Source organism: Dicentrarchus labrax, unplaced genomic scaffold, assembly GCF_905237075.1.
Source record: "Dicentrarchus labrax unplaced genomic scaffold, dlabrax2021, whole genome shotgun sequence".
Lineage (NCBI taxonomy): Eukaryota > Metazoa > Chordata > Actinopteri > Moronidae > Dicentrarchus > Dicentrarchus labrax.
In genome coordinates, this window is record NW_026136720.1 from 12,189,223 (window position 1) to 12,209,048 (window position 19,826).

The 19,826-nt window shown below is 41.7% G+C and overlaps 1 protein-coding gene across 5 annotated transcripts in view; it reads left to right on the forward strand.

Annotated features, from left to right (window-relative positions):
• Nucleotides 1-1,439: 1,439 nt before the first annotated feature.
• The window catches only part of mctp2a (multiple C2 domains, transmembrane 2a), a 31,845-nt gene continuing 13,458 nt past the window's right edge, over nucleotides 1,440-19,826 (forward strand). The window contains exons 1-17 of one of the 5 annotated variants that reach the window (XM_051382546.1): nucleotides 1,440-1,597; nucleotides 2,213-3,228; nucleotides 4,235-4,294; nucleotides 4,378-4,486; nucleotides 6,758-6,900; nucleotides 7,007-7,083; nucleotides 7,175-7,289; nucleotides 7,402-7,425; nucleotides 9,760-9,933; nucleotides 10,665-10,795; nucleotides 10,899-11,085; nucleotides 11,346-11,439; nucleotides 11,539-11,641; nucleotides 11,753-11,855; nucleotides 11,977-12,078; nucleotides 12,160-12,234; nucleotides 12,527-12,646. In XM_051382546.1, the coding sequence (XP_051238506.1) occupies nucleotides 2,248-3,228; nucleotides 4,235-4,294; nucleotides 4,378-4,486; nucleotides 6,758-6,900; nucleotides 7,007-7,083; nucleotides 7,175-7,289; nucleotides 7,402-7,425; nucleotides 9,760-9,933; nucleotides 10,665-10,795; nucleotides 10,899-11,085; nucleotides 11,346-11,439; nucleotides 11,539-11,641; nucleotides 11,753-11,855; nucleotides 11,977-12,078; nucleotides 12,160-12,234; nucleotides 12,527-12,646 (2,598 nt within the window). In that variant the 5' untranslated portion in view covers nucleotides 1,440-1,597; nucleotides 2,213-2,247. Of the gene's footprint in view, nucleotides 1,598-2,212; nucleotides 3,229-4,234; nucleotides 4,295-4,377; nucleotides 4,487-6,757; nucleotides 6,901-7,006; nucleotides 7,084-7,174; nucleotides 7,290-7,401; nucleotides 7,426-9,756; nucleotides 9,934-10,664; nucleotides 10,796-10,898; nucleotides 11,086-11,345; nucleotides 11,440-11,538; nucleotides 11,642-11,752; nucleotides 11,856-11,976; nucleotides 12,079-12,159; nucleotides 12,235-12,526; nucleotides 12,647-19,826 lie in introns of all 5 variants that reach the window. The other 4 variants (XM_051382544.1, XM_051382545.1, XM_051382548.1 and 1 more) reach the window with 4 other exon arrangements.

Here is a 19,826-nt window from a genome sequence, read left to right on the forward strand (position 1 = left end):
CCTAAGTAAGTAGGTAATCAAGTTGAAAGTACAATTACAGAAGTTGAAGCACTTTATACTACTGACTTACAGTTGTTTGCTGAAGTTATGTTTAAATCCTGGGCTTTATTTGCATTTTCTCCATTGTGGCATTGCTACTCTTGTGAATAAATACAAAAATCTGTAAATTAAATTGAATAACAAAGCATAAAACAGTGAGACAAACAGGGGTTTTAGGTCAGATGTGTAGTTGACAACCTCCATCTTTCATGGTTGTTTTCAGTGTGAAGTCTTGCATGTGCATTACTCAGTATATTTGTCCCCAAGTGCATGTTCCTGGCTTTTTGTCCATCAGACCAGCTGTGCTGCAGGCTGGAACTGGTCCAGTGTGCCTGTGTAGAGTAACCAAGCAGGGTTTTTGGGTGTTTGAGTTGTGTGAGAAGAAGGGCGACAGGCCACCTGCCATAGGGGCTTGCCCTGTTCAGATCCGCAGCCCTGCCTTTCAACTGGGAGCCAAGTTGGGGTTCTTTCATGTGGGTCTGATCTCCTTAAGACATCAGCAAATATTGAACAAGACTCAGTCCAGACTCAAACACATCTGTTGTCATATAGTCTCCAATGTTATGCACAGATAAGGAGAGAGAGAGAGAGAGAGAGAGAGAGAGAGAGTGAACACCAGTGGGTCTGTTGCATTGGCTTCTGTGTGTAGACAGAAAGCTATAGTTTATACTTTGCAAACACAAATGCTCACTTTTGATGAGCTTAGGCTAAACCATGTTCCACTGTAAACAAATATGGGGCTGTGTGAAAGAAATGGAGTTTGGTATGACAAGGCCGCCACTGAGTGCCAGATCCGTGCTGAAGATCGGGGATGAGATGAGATGAACAGATAGCCAACATTTCATATGCCTCAGTCATGTTGTGGAATCCATCAGCAGTATTTTGGGACAGTTTTGGACACATAAGAAGGGTATTGTAGAATTAGACTAGATTATGGCATTAAGTATCTTCTTCAAACATGGACCTATAAGAGAATCCATATTAGAGGAAGTGTAATGCATGCAAGTCTTAAAACAGACAAATACCCTCACAAATGCAAATAGTCAAATTAAATATTCAAATCAACAATGAACAGACTGCCAGGCAGGCAATAAACAGGCTGTTGAACCTGCTCTACTGTGAGCAACTGTTTCCCTGTAGTTTTAGTACTTTAGCGTATATTTAATATTACAGGGCCTTAATAGTCTCGGTATTTGTTGTCATGTTTTGTTTTTTCTGATCCCACATCCACCCAAAGTTACACATTCTTACAGAATGAAAAACTTGGGCAGGACTTAACACCTGACTGTGGCATTCTCATTGTCGTTGAAACTCACCCTTGTGAGACTGGTATGGCTAGTTTCACCCAGTTTGGCTTCTCCACCAACCACTTGTCTTCACACCTGTCTTCAAACAGGGAAGTGCATAATCTGCATGCTATGTTCCCTGAGACACTTCCTCTTTTTCATCATAGTTGGGATGGTTGAGCTGCCTCTCTGGAAATTTACGGCTGCTCTCAGTTGAGATTGATTCGGTGTGTGGCTTTGTCAAGCTGTTCAGCGGAGGATCGACTTGACAGGTATATTATGATGTTTTGTTTGTCTAGATTATACTGGAATAACCCAGGAGGTAATCCCATGTCGAGTCATTTACGTTAAGTCATTTATCAGAAATGTTTGTTTTTTTTATTTGATACCGTACCCTGGCACATACTTTAGGTTTCAGTGATTTAGATGATGTTATAGGTAGGTATTGTTTTTGTTTTATTACAGAAGGTCAAGAATTGGCAGAAATAGTTACAGTCTGGTGTAACATGAATTTGGATGGCAGACAGACAATAGAGACATCTTTGCTATGTCTGTGTATAGTGACAAATCCTTTGAAGCGGTTAATGTGCCACCGTGTTACTACATATTGACCAGTACAGTAGAATAATAAATCTCAATACATGGAATTGTGCTTTTATCAAATGTTATTTGAGGTTTTATATGTTTTTGCTCAAAAGTAAGTGTGAGTATAGCCAACATTTTTTGTGTGTATGACCTTAATCAGTGGTCAACTCTAGTATATTGTACATGTGGCTGTTTATTAGTTTATTTGTCATTTCCATGGACTGAGTCTACTGTACATATGACACATTGTTGCATTGTGTTAGGCCTGTACACAAGTAACACAAAGCATCTTGATTTCACAGTTGATTTTGAAGTTTTTGATCTGAAATCTGTAAAGATGGACGTCAAGAAAAAGAACTTCTTGGAGAACTTGCGTATGAAAACTAAGTTGGTCAACCTGAAGAAGCCACGTAAGAAGGCACTTGACAAGCAGGGGAGGAGGCTGGCTCATCGGCGCAGTATTTCTGTACCAGACCTAAGGTTTGTGCCAGGTGAAACATTTTCTACAGATAGCCCCTTGATGTCCTCTGCCTCTGAAGCCATCTTCTTTGGTATCTCCCCTGGTGCGAGTGATACTGATTCTATTGCAAGTGGCTCCATCGCTGATGGACAGCTTTTCACAGACAAACTTTATGAATCAGTCCCAGAAACTAGAATTAAAGTTCCCACAGCTTCTGCTTTGAATAGAATGAGTGCACCCATCGAGACACTGATGACTTATGAGGAAACTGATAATATGATAAGCTCTGGCTCAGAGAAGCCTCGAGAAGCCTTGTATGCGCAAGTAGATAAAAAAACCAAGGGCAATGTACCTACATTTTTTTTAGACCCTATTCCTGCGCCAAGATCTATTTTTACCAACGCACCATCACCAAGATCAGACCTTGTAGAGAGGGAGAGTCTCCATAGTGAAGAGACCCCGGCAGAGAGAGTGCTTTCGGGTAATCTTTCTGCAGCACTGGCCAGGGCGAGCTCACTTGGAGAACAATTGAACCCTTACAGAGAAAAGAGGATCCCATCATTTGAGCAGAGAAACCCATCATCTGACAGAGGGACTCCGCCAGCAATCAGAGAAAAAGTTCCTGCAGATAGAGTCTCTCTACAAGATGGTAGTACTGGTACTCCTTTGGAGAGTGCAGATGGTACCTCTCAGGACTCTGCCTGCGTTACTCCCAATGAGGAGCGAGTCAACATGCTCTGGACGACTGATTCAGAGGAACTGGAACGAGAACCATGCTCTCCCCTTTTCATGAAAGACTTCTCCATTGACGATGCTATGCTGGAAGAAGCCCAGTGTGAGGAGGAAGAAATAGCAGAGGTCAGTTTTATTATGTATGTAATTTGTATTCAGATGTCCAGTTAGTAATGGACATACATGGTAATAAATCCAGATGGAAATCCAAACAAATCAATGCAGTACTTTTAGAGCCACTACTGTTCTAGAAATTTTCATGTCAGAGGAAAGTATCCTAGCTCTAGTGTCATGATAAAGTGGTCAAGAAGAGGTTGCATGAAGTAATAAAGGTATTAAATAAAAATATGTTACTGTTACTAATAAAATATGAAGCAAGACCAATAACTAAGTCAATAACATGTAATATATTCTCACATTGGTGATATTTGCATGCTTTCATTTCACTTTCAAATAGTGTGGTTTGGTTTTTCACACACTTCAGCTGTTATGCGAATAGTTGTCCTCAGCCTCTAATATAGTGAATGGCATGAAATTGACATTCCCTTTGTAAGCCTGAGCTTAGGCTTGTGGTTTTATTACACTTTATCACTCACATATAGATATAGCCATTACCCATTGTGACAGTAACTTTTCAATCTTCTGGTGCAACATATCAAAAGCATCCTCAGATGGTTGGTGTTAAATGTGAAGAGACCACCTGGGATTTGACTTACACAGCCCTTGGGTATAGCTGAAACTAAGACTATTGTAACCTCTTTTGTCTAGATGCTTCTTAGATAGGGAAACCAGTCGAAAACCTGTGTAACTAGTTAGGCACACAATGTACCGTGGAGAGCTCTACAAGAACTACCAAAAAAAGACATCGATAACATCTCCCTTATCAACATACTGTTGATACTTTTTACTGTCTATTAGCAGTTTTTATATACTGTAGACACATTGGTTGTGTCCCTAAAATACATTATCTATAGACATGATGAGGAATATGTCTTGAAATTGATAAAATGGATAAATGTCTTAAAATGGAAACACCCTTTTTTAATTTAAAGTCATAAATCGACTTGACTGTACTATACAAAGTGTTTTTATTCAGTTTCATAAAATGTTATTACGACCTTTTTCTATGTAGATGTCCAGTGAACAGTTTGATTTCTTTGATGAAAATTCGATAGATCTTCTTGAAAACTCTGTGAGTACTCTCTGGACTGCTTGTGAGAAGTATGACAAGTATCTGATATGAGACAGCCCATTAATGTGAATCGTTCTCCACAGCAGGTTGTGACAGCAGGGCCTGATATCCAAGCACCTGCATTCCAGAGATATCTCCTGAACATCAACCTAAAGCAGGGAAAGAACCTGGTCATCCGAGACAAGCGCTCTGGTAGGTCAACAACCTGTAGGTGATCCATAAGATCTGGCCTTTAAGAAGCTGTCTCGCTTAGATCTTGAGTGGATAATTACTGGCTCTTTATGAGCTAACATCAAACTGTTCTCTTTACTGTGGGAATTTGAAACACCCTCGGATGGATCAGAACAGATCAAAAGATGCCATATAAGATTTCTTGTGCATTCTAAAAGAATGCAGTTCTTTGTGTGTTGGCTTTTGGCTACAGCTAAAGGGTGAGCCCCTCTATGAAACACTACACATACATGCAATCCATAAACATCTTGTTAATCTTGCTGTGTTCATGAGCCATCAAACAGAGGAAAGTTGTGAATGGGAAATGTGTTGTTGTGTATAAAGGCAAGATGGGCTGTGTTCAGTTAATGCTTCTGTTTACTTGTGAGGATGACGTCCCTTGTCAAGTGGTGTATGTACAAAGAAACTGTAGAGAAGTATGCAGTCAGACCAGTATGACAAAAGACAAAAAGTACAAAGAGTAGAAGATCTGTACATGAAACCACTGATATTGCAACTGACCTATATAAATGATTTTGAATGCTATGCCAGATGTCATTGTAGTGGATTGTATGCCAAACTGAACTGACAATCAGATGTTTGTAATTCTTCCCTCATAGCTGACAGGCTCTTTAAAAACAAAGTGGCTCATAGATTTTAAAGAGGAAGAGTTGTTATCACTTACCCAAAAAATGATCATGTATTGAAATATTTCTGGCTTTTCTCTTCAATTATTATGTTCATATCTTTGGGTTTAATGTTGAAAATTAATCTTTTGATTTTCTATAGGGGTGCTAATATAAGATATTTTATTAATGCCATCATCCTGAAGTAGTACATTTGGATTCATAACTGGCATAATTGACTCCCCATTGATTATTATATTGATTTGTGAGAGAGAAAGAGTAAAATACAAATTACCACTCATTTTGGCACTTCCCTGAGGCCCAACAGACTTTGCTTCAGGAAACCAGTGACATCCGGTGGCCATAAATGGAACTACAACGTATGAGAAAATTCATGTGTGGTCTCAGTGTTTTAGGCAGTTTATTTGACTCGTATGCATTGTTTTGCATAAAGTAAAAATAATAGTTAAAACTACCCATTCTATGGTGATATACATATATATCTTGTTGAAAATGTAAACTCGTAGGCTATGCTCTGGCTCCTTAAGCCCTGGGAAGTGACCATGTACCAAAATTTTGAAAGGACTTTCTTCTTGGATTGATGCGTAACTGTTTTTTCCTGCCTGGTGGCAGAAGACCCTTCAGGCCCAGTGTCGTACTCCCTGCTAGTTGAGACCTTACTTTCCCTGACAAGATGGTACAATGATGATGCAATCCCCACATGCCCCCTGTCTCTCCACTGTTTGCCCAACAATAAACACTGTGCCAAAGACTCACCAATGGCATACATTGTCATTACATATTCTGAAAGGACCCACGCCACCAGCCCCCACTCCTTAGTTTTTGTTCTCTCCTTTTTTCCCATTAATTTCCATCGTCACCGTTCTCAGTCATGCCAGAGCTTTTCTCCTTGCTAGCTGCCACATTCTCCTCCTGTCAAGTTGCCTGGAGGTTTCCCTGTCACAGGCTGGCAGGGTGGAGCTGCTGTGGGTCCTGCCTGCCTTTGCGAGATGTTCATTTGGAGTGGGGAGCTGACAGGCCTGACAGCCCATCCCCACAGGGCCTTTGTCATGTGATTCAAGCCTCCCTGCAGGCTCTCTCAAGCACCCCTTTATTCCCCTATACAAATGAAGGCATGGGACTGGCTTTCATTTTTTGGCCAATCTGCATGCAATTGCAGAAACAAAGAAGTCCCATACCCCCACCCTACTCGCAGACAGACTTTCTTAACAGGCTTGGGAGATTAACACTGGTTGCTTCTAGATTTTGGTTTCTGGTTGCCTCATGCTGGCGAGTGTTTCTACTCTTTCACAATTAAACAGCTACATCCCTCTGTTTTTGCCATGTGTGGCGTGCACCTCCTCCTCACATATTTCAGTCTCTCACACAACCAGCATGGGGGAAGGGTGTGTATGTGTCTGTGTTCATACGCTGCGTACATTTTTAAAGTGTCAATATGTTCCACACAAAGTTAAAAGTTTGAATTAAATAATACACTTTCATCATAGATTGCTCTTTAAATCAGTGTTTATACACTGTGGCTGTATATTAACTCAACACTTAAGGTGACCAATTGTGTCACATATCATTATCTTGCTGTTTGCTCTTTATTTGTATTTAATTTTAGGTACCAGTGATCCTTATGTGAAGTTCAAACTTGAAGGAAAACAGCTCTATAAAAGCAAAGTGGTTTACAAAAACCTGAATCCGCGGTGGAATGAGTCCTTCTCCTACCCTCTTCGAGACAGAGAGCATATCGTGGAAGTTCGGGTGAGCATTGTTGGTTTGAATCGAAGTGCATTAGCACAAGAATGGTCTAGACCATACAATTTCTGTTTATTATCTTACTGACCTTTATCTGTCAATATTGTTGCAGGTCTATGATAAAAATCGGACTAGTGATGACTTCATGGGTTCCAGCACTATTTGCCTGAAAAATCTTGAACTGTACAAGTGAGGAATCAATTTTCTTTATACTTTAGGGAATAGATATCAATAAGCCGTCATCAGTTTTAACCCTCATGCCCTTTCTGTCTTTTCGCAGAACCTATGAAATGGAGTTGCGTCTCGACGATCCAAAAAGTAAAGAAGATGACATGGGAGTTATTGTGGTTGATGTCTGCTTAATGTTTAGAGATGCCACCATCAAAAGAAGCCCTGTAAGAGTATTTATGATATGAGAAGTATCTGTTGATGCAGTTCTCTGTTCCCAGTCTTCCCTGAATTGTTTGTACTGATTCACTTATTTCTTTCATATTTTTTTTTTCATAGAGATGGCCACCAAGGAAGAATAAGGTATGTTTTTTTTCATTCTTGCAGTTACTTTTTAACTTGAATTTCCAAATTGGATCCAGAATGCCAGTCAGTATTCCTGAGTACAACTTCGTCATTTACAGAGTAGTGCTCACGGTTACCCTGATTTAAGGCACTAGGGGGCAGTAGCTCACTGTACTATGGTGTAACAAAGAATGAGGTGTATGCTCAGGACTCATGCTTTTGTGTGTAACCTTGGTTTCAGCACAGGCTATTTCTTTTGTGGTTTTATAGTGAACCTTTTTTGCAATGCATATTATTTTCACTGGTATCATTTGCTGTGAAAAAGTACGGTACAATATTACATCCTGATCAAAAGCAAAATAATAATATTGACTGAATATGTTGTCATGAAAGAGCCCATAGATGAGTATTATAGAGCAGTATTTGGTTTTGTAGTAAACAAAGTTCCATCTCTTCTCAAGTGGTTTTCAATATATTGCAGCTGTAATTAGATTCAGAGTGAAATAGGAGGGTTGCTGTTTGGGACTGCAGAGAGTGGGTTTATATTCACACCTATGTAGTCACTACATCTGCCACTGTTCAGTCTCTTGATGGTCCAGTAGACAATCTCAATTTGAAATTAGATGACAAAGGAATGAAGCCATTTTCATACACATTGTAGGTTATCCACTACAGATGGTTAAAGATACTCAAAGGGAGACAGAAATGTGTGATGGGACTCTTCACAATGTTCTGCTGCCTAAATCATAGTGCTAATTTAACAATGTAACAATGCCATTTTTTTCCCATTTCATTTTTGACAAACGTACAATATCTTATTGCATTTAACACCTATCCTGGAAGTGCTGAATACCCAGCTCTTACAGCTCTACTCCCCCTCTTTCAGAACATCGTTTTCTCCCTCTGTGTTACCACCACAGAGACAGGGAATGGCAAGTGCCTAAGTAAAACTCTGCTGTGTGATAGTGTTTCAAACAGGAGGGGGGCGTATGGGAGAAGCGAGAGGGGGGCTCTGCTGTTCGAGGCATGTTGCCAGTGTGGGATGCCTAAGATCGGCAATGCTGATAATTCCCAGGCATAGCGGGCAATAACCCAGATGTTAGGATGTAATATCACAGCTGTGGATGGACAGTGCTGAGGTACCAGCCAAATGGACCTGGGTCTGAGCTCATCGTGCTTGTCCCCATGCTGTCCCACCATATGGAAGCAATCGCACAGCCCTTTTAGGACCAGGAATAGATTCTCTTTAGGGGCCACTTACAGTTAAGTGGAATTGTTTTATTGGCCGCTGAGATAGAAATGTGTCCAAGATAAACACTTGGGATGACTTGGCTGAGGCCTGTTTTATATCGCTCCTCCACTCCCTCTGTTCCTCTTCTTTTGAAGGGGCTGATATTTATAGGGCTGTGCCTGTGGTATTCCATGTTAATTCAGGTCCCTGAGATGTGCTTTGATCCCCTCCGGATTGGGTGGCAATGTGGGTTGTGACCCCGTAGTGAAGAGGAGGGGCCGGAGTGGCAGGGGAGTTGTAGTGGGGCTGTTTGAAGCAGCGTCGCCGGGGCAGTCGAAGGAGCTAGGCAATCAAAGAGGCGAGAGCAGATTACGGTCCTGCTCTTTAATTACAGTCAGCCCTACACAACCTCTCTGCTGTTTGTTTTTACAGCCCTGGCCTATCACCGCATGGCCTCACGGGAACTCTAACATGGAAACATATCAAGGCCTCTCTCTCTCACTCCCTCTGTGACACACGGCAGGAGAAGTAGATTATTTGCTGTGCTTGTCCTTGATTTACAAACAGGTCCTGAGCACACAACATCTTTGTTAGTTTTGTAGATTCACTTTAGTAGAAAAGATTTGTTATTTTGCTGGTTAAATTAAAATCGGATGAATTTGCCAACATGCAGTAAACTCTGTATGCTGGCCATACATACTGCATGTATGCATAATTTGCTGATGAGAGAGCTGTGTGGTTTGCATCATTACTCACTGCTGCCTGCTGTCTCTGGTGCAGTATGCCAAGTGTCCTGCCTCCCCACACTCAGTCTGGGAGCCAGTGATGAGTGGGACTGTCACAGCCAGGGACATCTGGCTGCTCGCTGACGTCCCTCTCTTCCTCTCTCTCCAGGAGCCTCCGTGGTGTGGCTTGCCTGTCAGTAGAGATGTGCTAATGTGCTCCAACAGAGATGTGCTGTATAGTGTAAACCTTTGTCCTACTTTCATGCACTCTGTGAACATGATGAGGTGCCAGGCTAAGGCAGGAGAAGGTAAACATAGGGGAGCGTACAGAGCTTCCACACACAGTGCTTTAAAAAAAATAAAAAACTGTCTGTGTGTGTCTTTGCCCTCCAGCAGAACCAGGCCACACCAACCCAGCGGCCTGCTGAAACACAGAGGAATCAGTCGAAAAACCCGCTGTGGACTGGGGTGCTTCGTATCACCTTGGTGGAGGGACTGGACCTGCCGCAGCATGGTCAGGGGGACATTTACGTCCGCTTCCGCCTTGGTGATCAGAAGTACAAGAGCAAGGTTGGACTTGTTTTTTAAAAGTCTTTTCTCTTTTCCCACTTCTCCTACACTGCCTTTTGTCATGTTTTTGTCCTTTATGTCTGCTCTTTATACTTCAAATCTTTCTTCCCAGCTCCTCTCTCTTACTTCCTCGCTTCCCTCGCTCAGCAGGTGCCTGTCAGTGACTCACCTCCACCTTGGCTCACTGGGCCATGGCAGAGGCAGCTCATTAGACTGGGCAAGGCTGCCACTCACTTCTCCCTGTGCTTCGGTTGCTGGGCTTCATTGCCTTCATTTGCATACCCAGCATGCCCTGTTCATCTACCTGTACTTGTTGGCCTCCCCCCTGATGATTCTATGGTGCACTTGTCTTGTGTTGTCGTGTTATTTCTTTGTAAACCTCTCTGCTTTCCTCTCTGCTTGTTTGTTTGTTGGACAAAGCTGATTCTAATTGGAAGCTGTCAGTGTTTACAATCCCAGAGTGGCTACTGAGGTGTACACATACAAGCACACACAAATAGAGACACATACACACAACACACCTCTCTTTCTCCTCTCCTGCCTCGTTCTGGTTGAACTGAAGGAAGACTTAATCCACCTGTCATGCAGGAGCTGCTCAGTCTGATAATGCATTAAACCTGACATTGCCTCAAAGTGTGTGTGTGTGTGTGTGTGTGTGTGTGCGCGCGTATGTGTGTATGTGTGTTTCCATGTTACTGTATGTGCTGAATCTGTGTCTTTACTGCCCTCAGAACCTTTGCATTCAGGCCAATCCCCAGTGGAGAGAGCAGTTTGACTTCAATCAGTTTGAAGATAACCAGGAACCTCTGCAGATAGAGGTGTACTCAAAAAGAGGGAGGAAGTGTGAGGAATCATGGGGGATGTGAGTATTTCCTGGTGGTTAGTGTTCATTTTGCTCACATTGGCTTCACAGAACTAGTTGGCCTTATATGTTTCAATGGAACTATTTTCCTTTTGTATGTCAGGTTTGAGATTGACCTATTGAGGCTTCCACTTAATGAGAGGCAGCTCTACACTCATGTGCTGGACCCAGGAAAGGGCAGGCTGGTGTTTCTGGTCACCCTGAGACCCTGCTGGGGAGTCTCCATATCTGACATTGAAACAGCTACCTTGGAAAAGCCTGATGAGAGAGACGCAGTAATGCACAAATTTGTACGTTATTTTTTGTTTTAGTTAATATTTTTGGAAAAAGAGAGTCCCCTGATATTGGTATAACAACCTTCTTCCATTTACAGTATAGGCATGCTCCTAATGGCAGCTAATTCAGTAAGAAACACAAATATGTAATGGCTTTTATGAAGACACATTTACATTAATTAAGTTACATGCCAGGTCGTGAGAATGCAACTTCTTGTGGTACATTTATTAACCATGTTCAAAAAGATGTTTTTAAAAATGTAAATTTTTTTCAGAGCTTGAAGAACTCACACAAGTGTGTAGGGGAGGTTGGCTTCCTTCAGGTCAAGGTTATTAAGGCAAATGATCTTCCTGCAACAGACCTCAATGGTAAGCACAACTGTAACAACAATTCACTTCTCTGTTTTCTATTCTTATCGTCATTACCTTTCATTATATTAAATAATAACACTTCTTTGTTAAATGCAGGAAAAAGCAACCCATTATGTGTTGTTGAGCTCAGTAACAGCAAACTCCAAACTCACACAATGTACAAGACCCTCAATCCGGAGTGGAGCAAAGCCTTTACACTGTAAATATAACATCTGCGGGGAAAACGGACGTCTGTCTTATTCTGTTATTGTTATTAAATCTGTAAATCTGTTGTTATCTGTTATTAAATATTATTTATATTATGTTGCAGCCCAATTAAGGACATTCATGATGTGTTAGAGTTGACTGTCCTCGATGAAAATGGAGACAAGGCTGCAAACTTTTTGGGGAAAGTGGCCATTCCATTACTGACTGTAAGTTTGTTTATTATCAGCCAATACATTATTATTGTGACAGGATTTAGTTTGTAAAAATTTGACATATTAATACCTGAAATACAAAATATTAATTATATTATTGTTTCTATTCTAAAAGGTTCAGAATGGCCAGCAGATATGTCTGTTCTTGAAGAAGGAAGACTTGGAAAGTGCATCAAAAGGAACCATCACACTGGTGCTAGAAGTTATCTATAACAAGGTAATGATCAAACTAAATAAGCTTGTTAGAAAGGTTGTCAAAGTCAAAAAGTAGTTAAAGTGTTTTCTTTGTTTGTCCCAGGTCAGAGCTGGAATCAGAACCTTCCAACCTAAGGAGACTAAATTAATTGAGGAAAACCTGAAGTTCAACAAAAAGGTTATCTTTATTGACGTTTTTAGCTGAATTTAGCAGATGGAAGAAAAAAGCTTGCCAGTGTGTTCCCCTCACATCCCACTAATAAAGTAGCCACAAAAGTCACAAAGCTAAATGTGGTCCTAGCTTTGATCGGACATAGTCAAAGTAATTTGTTTAATTGGCCTTTAAACATCTAACTTTACAAGTAGCAAATAAGGAATTGTAAAGCTGATTCAACCGCATTGCAAAGTCATAAACATTATGTCCAGTTTCAAATGATACTAAATGTTTTGTTCCAATTATTTCCCATTAGGTTCTTGCCCGGAATATATATCGGGTTCGAAAAATCAGCACAGCCGTTCTGTGCACGTTACAGTACATTAAAAGCTGTTTTCAATGGGAGAGCACGCAACGGAGTCTAATAGCCTTTCTGGTAAGTCATTGCCTCACGTTAATGAACTCTGTTTAAGCCTTGGGGCGAACAAGTTTTGTCCCATTTCACTGCAGCCCAGTTTTAACTCTTTCATTTTATGTGAATTAGATGTTGAGTAGAATCTTTGGTTCAGCCATTTTCTCTCTCTGCTAGTCTTTTTCCCATGAAAAACAATGGCTGCCTTCTGTTTTTATCCCTTGCGTATGTGATGGATGTGCTTTATCCTTTAAATCAAACCCCACTTGGCTTTCCTTCAGTTCTGATGACATTAGAGTGTATTTGAAGGGGTGGGGTTTGGGCGATTGTACATCTGACTTCTTAGGAAAGCCTCCTAACCCGGGGGACGGTGTAAGGAGGATCACAGTCTCAGCTTCCTTGGGTGGAGGAGTGACAGTCTGCCTCCAAGATTTGAACCTTGTTTAAATGTCTCTGTTTAGCTGTTTTTAATGAGGGTATGTGATCTAAGGTCCTAAGCTTAAATAATCTTAAATCACCCTGTGAATCCCCCTCAGTACAGCACATGTAATGTCATGATTAAGAGTGTACACTTGCCATGAAAGCCCTGCCAGCGCCATGTCAGGGTGAGGAAGCGGTCACAGACAGGGTGTGTGAAGAACTCTCCTTTCACCGCCTTTCTTCTGTCTGCTCTGTCTCAGAATGACATGCAATTCATACCTGGTGTATTCTATAAGCCCTTCTCACTGATCCTGAGGTGCAAATCCCCCCAGGCAGTGGCCAGGCTCAATGTATCACAGCCTTTAGAACAGCAAGGCACACAGACAGGCAGGCAGACACACAGACAGGAAGACGGAGAACAATGCAGGCGATTGTATAAGGATAGAGTGGGAGGCAGGCTACTATCTGGGAAAGAAAGTTGGAGCACAGAAAGAGGAAGACAGTTCGGTAAGAGTGCGGTCTACGAAGGAAGATAGCGAGAGACTTGGAGGCAGGGATATGGGCAGGAGAGCAGGAGGATAGGCAGGCTGACAGGTGACAGGTCAGCGGGATGGGGCCATCTTCTGCCACCTATAATTAGATCCTCCGCAGGCGATGGGAGTGTGTGGTGGCACACTCTAATCTTTCATTTCCACTTCTACTCCACCTGCTGTTTAGGAGTCCAGCACACAAATAGAGATCTTAGAATGAAGGGAAAAAGACTCACACACTCACTATTTTCATCAAGATCTTCATTGTTACTGTAGTGCAGTGCTTCCCATTCTTATTTTTGTCAGCAGTGAAGATGGTAATTCTTTTGACATTGATGTAGCTGCTTTTTGTCCTTTTATTTGAAACAACTGCTCTGTTTTCAGACACTAACACCAGCACACTGGCTGATATTTTTAAAAGCAGACAGTAACAGAGTAGTCAGAGTACGCCTTTGTCTGCGATGAGGTGTGCTTCAAATAGTCTGTGTGTCGAAGTGTCAAAGGTACATGGTGAGAATTGCCCAAACAGAGTGAATCTGCCACTGTGTATTCATCACCCACTCATCAGCAGACTGAGAGTTCAACAAGTGAAAAGTTCTTGTTTTCAATGATTCATTATATTCTCAACAAGTAACAGTCACAGTGAAACATGCAAATCACATGTTAATATTGCATGTAATTGATAGTAACAGGAAAAACTCTGAACTTGCGCTACCATCTGACAGTCAGTGAGGGCAACAACAAGGTCTTTACTGACTGTCATTACAAACCTAGTGGCATGCCACCATCCACACTTGTGCCCCAGCCCACTCCAAGGCTAGCCACTGTACAGCCACTCCTCCTCCTACAAGTCATCATTTGCAATTAAGTTAGTGTTTGGAGCTGTCTAAAGCAGCATGCCACCGTGTGCCTTAATGAAAGCAGCTCCCACTCCTATCTTTATATCTTTAGGCAGTGGTAATAAGGTAACTGATTCAGACATTGACAGATGGCCTCTGCTTGCCTCTCAGATGTGCATAATTATACCACTAGTGTCTGCTCTTTTCCACAGTGGCAGGCAGTGCAGGGCTTCTCAGGGTATGCCGGTAGGAAACGCTGCAGTGGTGGGTCTAGCTTTAATATACATTACAATACATTATTTATCAAGCAGGCAGACCAGTCCTACCCTTTTACACCATATACATCCTGTAATGCATTACCGCTGCTGTGGTTTCTACTGGGACTGCGGGACGCTCGCGTAGTGCTTTACCAGGAATTCTTAGCCATTATATCACTCAGTCCCACAGGCCAATTTTCTGACCTCCACACAGCATGCAGTCTACATTTGTATCCTGTTTATGTAGATTCATGTATGCATTATAAAGTGGTTGTTGGTGTGTGGTGTGTAAGGTATTCAAATTTTGCATGAGGGATCACTGCTCTGGTTCATGTTAACCAAGTGAAAGGGAATGGGGGAAAAATGCTCAAGTTTTTTCTTTCTTTTCTTCTTTGTTCATATCAAGATAACTTTTCCCTCATGAGTGGCTGCACATCCAGGAACATATACATTTAGCATTTACAGATTGATGGTTTATTTGGTTTTAAGCTGCAACTGACTGTTATTGTGTGAGAGGAAACTCTAAGCAATGGAAATAGTTGCTGTATTGTCACTGTTTGCAAGTGCAGGAGGTTACTTGTTTTGATTGTGCAATTTCATCAGCAGAGTCCATACTGTTTGAAGTCGCCTTGGATTTTCCAGCAATGTGTAGCAGTTTTAAAATAGTCTCTCTAATTAGGTAATGTAAAAAAAGAAAAAAAAAACAAGAAAAAGAAAAAATCTTTCTCACGCATTAAAACAAAGTTCTGGCAAATCCTCATAAACATTTTCATCAGTGAATGGAAATATAAACAAGAAATTTTGATTTTTTTTCCCCCCCTCTTCTTGTTTATGCTACAGTAATGAGCCTAGGATCTGCGCTTTTCAAGAGTTTGACAACAGCATGTTCCTTTCTCTGAGAGAGAGAAAATGTGACAGCTAAAATCTTCATAAAATAACGGCCTTTAGATGTGCTTTTCACTAAGACTGAGCGAGATGAATGTGCTATACATCAGCAGTGACTGCAGAGGGGTCACCCAGAGTTCTTTGCTGCACACAAGAACAGGACCTGTAGATGGAGCTACAGCACTGCTTGAAACGTGAATGGAGGCGCTGAGGAGATCAGTTACTTTTCCCAACAGGAGCCATTTGTGGGAACAACTTGGAGTGAAATCCTCCATTCTGTGCATTAGACCAAGAGACACAAGTTTCTTCCACAAAAAAAGGGAGAAAAAAAAAGAAAGCTAAATGAGCATGTATTAGCGAGCCAAATTAATCTGCTTCAGAAGTTTAAAGTTGAGAACAATTTTGATTTAGATGAAATGGATGAAAGTTAAAAAAAAGGATCATTTACACTTGAAAGCTGATTTTGAGCTTTGCTGTCATTAGACCGCTTTAAGTATTTAAGTAGAATTAATATTTTAACATATGAGGTACCTCATCTGTCAGGAGTTAGACTAGAAAGAAACCTGTATACCTTATGTGAGTATTTGAACCGTTTTCTTTTTGACACTGCCAGGTAGTAACCGCTTTAGACATCATTTGACAGCCTGTGAAATGCTGATTGCCTCACATCACACACTGTAAAGATGGCATTTGATGAATGTTTGATGCGGTGCAGCTGTAAACACACTTGGCAGCTGCAATGGGGACTTTTTTTGGGGCTGATAGAATCATCGTCTCCCCAGATGAGGGCAGGCAGGGTCAGATCTGGCTCCAGAGGTCTCGGGAGACCACCTGTGTAAAACCACAGCAGTCTGGGCCATTAACCAGAACACCAGCCCGGCCGAGATCAAAGCCATAATCAGAGTTGTCATAATTGTTCTTGTTAACACTATCCCTGAAAATGAGATGCTTTGTGAGTCTTGGATCTGCCTATTTGTGGTTTACTGCATTGCAGTGTGGCCGAGCTTTTGTGTGAACGGCTAGAGGACTGTGCACGCCTGTGAATTGTCTCCTTGTTTCTGCTTTGCATCTGTTTTGTCTCTGTTGGAAAAAGTTGGAGGCCTTAAAGGAGTGGGTTTCTTTAGTCTCATGGGGGTTACACTCTCCATTTCCATGGCTCTGGGAGTTCTCACAGACTGCGCACTGATGTGTCCAGAAGGAAAAAAAAAATGATGGCAGTGATGGTTTTGAGTCTGAGATCTATTAATTATTAAAGGATAAGCTATGACTACTTGCAAACTGCTCAGCAGTGTCTCCTGATTTAACATTGTATTATTATTTAGCTGCCCTGAATGGCTATGTGTCATTAGACAGCTCTTGAGGTTGGCTGACTGTGATGTGTAACCTTGAAACATGTCCCCTTATTAGTGGGGGATTAATAAGCTTTCTCTGCTAATATTCACTTCATTAGAGATTTGAAATTGATCCAGTTTTTATATTTCTTAGGACATGGATTTCAGTTTTGAGAACACATTTTATTCAATTTGATCCAATCAAATTCAACATGATTATTTAGCAGTTTTGAACTGCATTAAGTAACTTTTAAGTGTCTTCAGATTTCTAATAGCTGACTGAATGTATGTGTTAATTCCTGAGAAGGCACGCTTTATCTCTGCATGTGTTGTACTTGTACTTGTACTGATGTTTTATATTATGCATGTTTTCAGCTTAGATGAAGTATGCTCTGTGTTTAACCCCATTGTGTGTGCCATATCATAATGACTGCCTTTAACATACTTGCCACCTTCGTAGTCACAGAGGACACCTCTCCCCAGGCAGCTGAGGCAGCGACCTATCCGCCCTTGTGCGTGGCTGTTCTGGGGCCGGTCTTGGCCCCGGCGCGTTAACGTGTGTGTGAGCTGAGCTGACAGGGAGAGAGAGTCCATGCCACTCCCTCCCCAGCTCCTCAGGGGAAAAGGCTCGCGTGGCAGATCTGTCACCCAGGAGGTCGCTCAGTGTTAACGCTCCCGACACGGATTAAACACTAGTGGCCAGTGCCGAAGTGCGGGGTCAGTGTAGCCACCACTGACAGGCACCACGGGGCCCCCACTGACTGCCCCGCTCCAGCCTCATACTGGTGCTACTCTGGCCCTGGCATGTGTCAGACAGTCGGGGAGACAACGGCCAGAGCTGGCCCCGTGAGCAAATGCTAATGCTTTGCCTTGCACGGCTGCTCTTCCTCAGTGCTTTGATAAAGAGCTGCTATCACTATTGCACTGTACTGTGCAGGCATCCTTACATGCTCTGGCATTTGCTTGTCATTTTGGTACGGCTAACATTTTGTTTACAAATTAGAACAATTTGTGAACATTAAATTAACTGCAATTAGACTATAAAACACTATTTTAATGGTTTATTTTTATTTTTTAATTTACACAAGAAATATAATTCTTTGTGCCTATATTTATGGGTTTATTACTGAAGTGTATACTAAAGTGTGGCTTTTTTATTAGCTATCATAAAGCAAAATAATAGTAATACTTGTAAACAAAGTGGAAAACTAACCATTTAACTTGAGTAACTTAAGTACAGTAAATATAAATGTTGCTATATCTGTATTTGATTTGAAAATTGAATTGTAAATTGCATCACACTCCAAAACTGTGACAACCGATTTCGCCCCACTGAAGAGGGACATGATACCCAATTTTATTGCTCTCACTTGAATATAGCCTCTCTCTCTCTCTCTCTCTCTCTCTCTCTCTCTCTCTCTCTCTCTCTCTCTCTCTCTCTCTCTCTCTCTCTCTCTCTCTCTCTCCCCAGTCGATAAGACTTGAGCTGAGCATATGTGAAATATTTATTCAGCGTTAGCTCAGAGCACCATAGCTGCCCACACACTCTACCTACCCCGAAGAGAAATCTTATCTGTGCTTCCTTTGCCTCCGACACCCCCTGAAAGCCTGTCCCCACACTGGCCCAAGCTCAACACAAATTACATGTCTCATTGCTCTGCGTTTACAGCTACTTTAAAGCCTGCCGCTCCTGTCCCCAACATAAGCCCTCAGCCAGACTCTGTTTCAGCCCAGCTGAAAAAAAAAGACCTGCGTGAGCTGAGCTGCTACTTGTGCCTTTGATTCAGTATTAATCTCTTTTTTTTTTGTATTTTAATTGAGGAAGTAATGCAGATTAATTTTACTGCCCTTGATTTCACCCAGAAAAAGAACATCTCTCTCAGAGTAAAGACTATTCAAGAGGCTTTATAGAGGTTCCTATTATTTTTTTTAAATGATCATTTTCATTTATTTTCTTCATTTTTCTATATTCCATACTTGCATTTGTCACATGCACGGTTTAAGTCCTTTTTCTGTCTCTCAAACATTGCAAAAAAACGTGCATACACACACACACACACACACACACACACACACACACACACACACACACACAGCCACACACACAGCTACAGACATACATACACAAACCCCGCAGCCTGTAGTCAGCCTTGTTAAACTCTTTCAGTATATGTTCACGTAATCTGGCATCCGTCCACAGCCCCCATGACTGACCCTCATAATGCTGGCTGGCACTCCTCTCGCTTTGTTTAGCTTTCCAAGTGGAGTGCAACTGAAGAGAGTAGTGAAGATACAGCCAAGATTAAATCGCCCGTGTTTTTGGACGGTACATAGTCTTAAAAATAAGGGTATGTTTGAAATCTACCACCTTTTAAAAAAAAATAGTGGAAAGGGTGCTTTTAGTTAGTTGTTTTTACAGCCAATGATATTGTATGGCCCCTTGTGCTATGATATTACATTAATTTGGCTCATCTACAGTATGATGTGTTTTATACTGATGTTAAGGCTATATTTATAGCCTGTTGTCTGCTGTAGTGTATAAGGAGAGCATTTGGCATCCTCGCTGTCTGGTGGTATGTCTGCCAGTCAGTAGTTTGGGTTGGTAGACTGGGCCACCCCCTCCACTGTTAATCAATTTACAGGATGGTAGAAACTCTTATAGAGGGTGTCTTTGTCCCTTTGTTCCTGCTACCATCTTTTCTCCCTCTCCTGGGAGAGTGTGGGTGGTGGGAGCTGCCATGCTTGCTCAGCTTTAAGTTATTTTATTCACACTTTTAATCGCTGAGTGCTTTATTATTAGGTGCTGGATTCTGCTGGCCAGGGGATCTGCATGAGAAGGCGCAGAATGCATTTAGTGGAATCATATTAATGGCACTATAAAACAAATCTGTCAGGCTGTTCTTAACCCTGCTGGCAGAATTGCTCTGCCCAGGGTTGCCCCC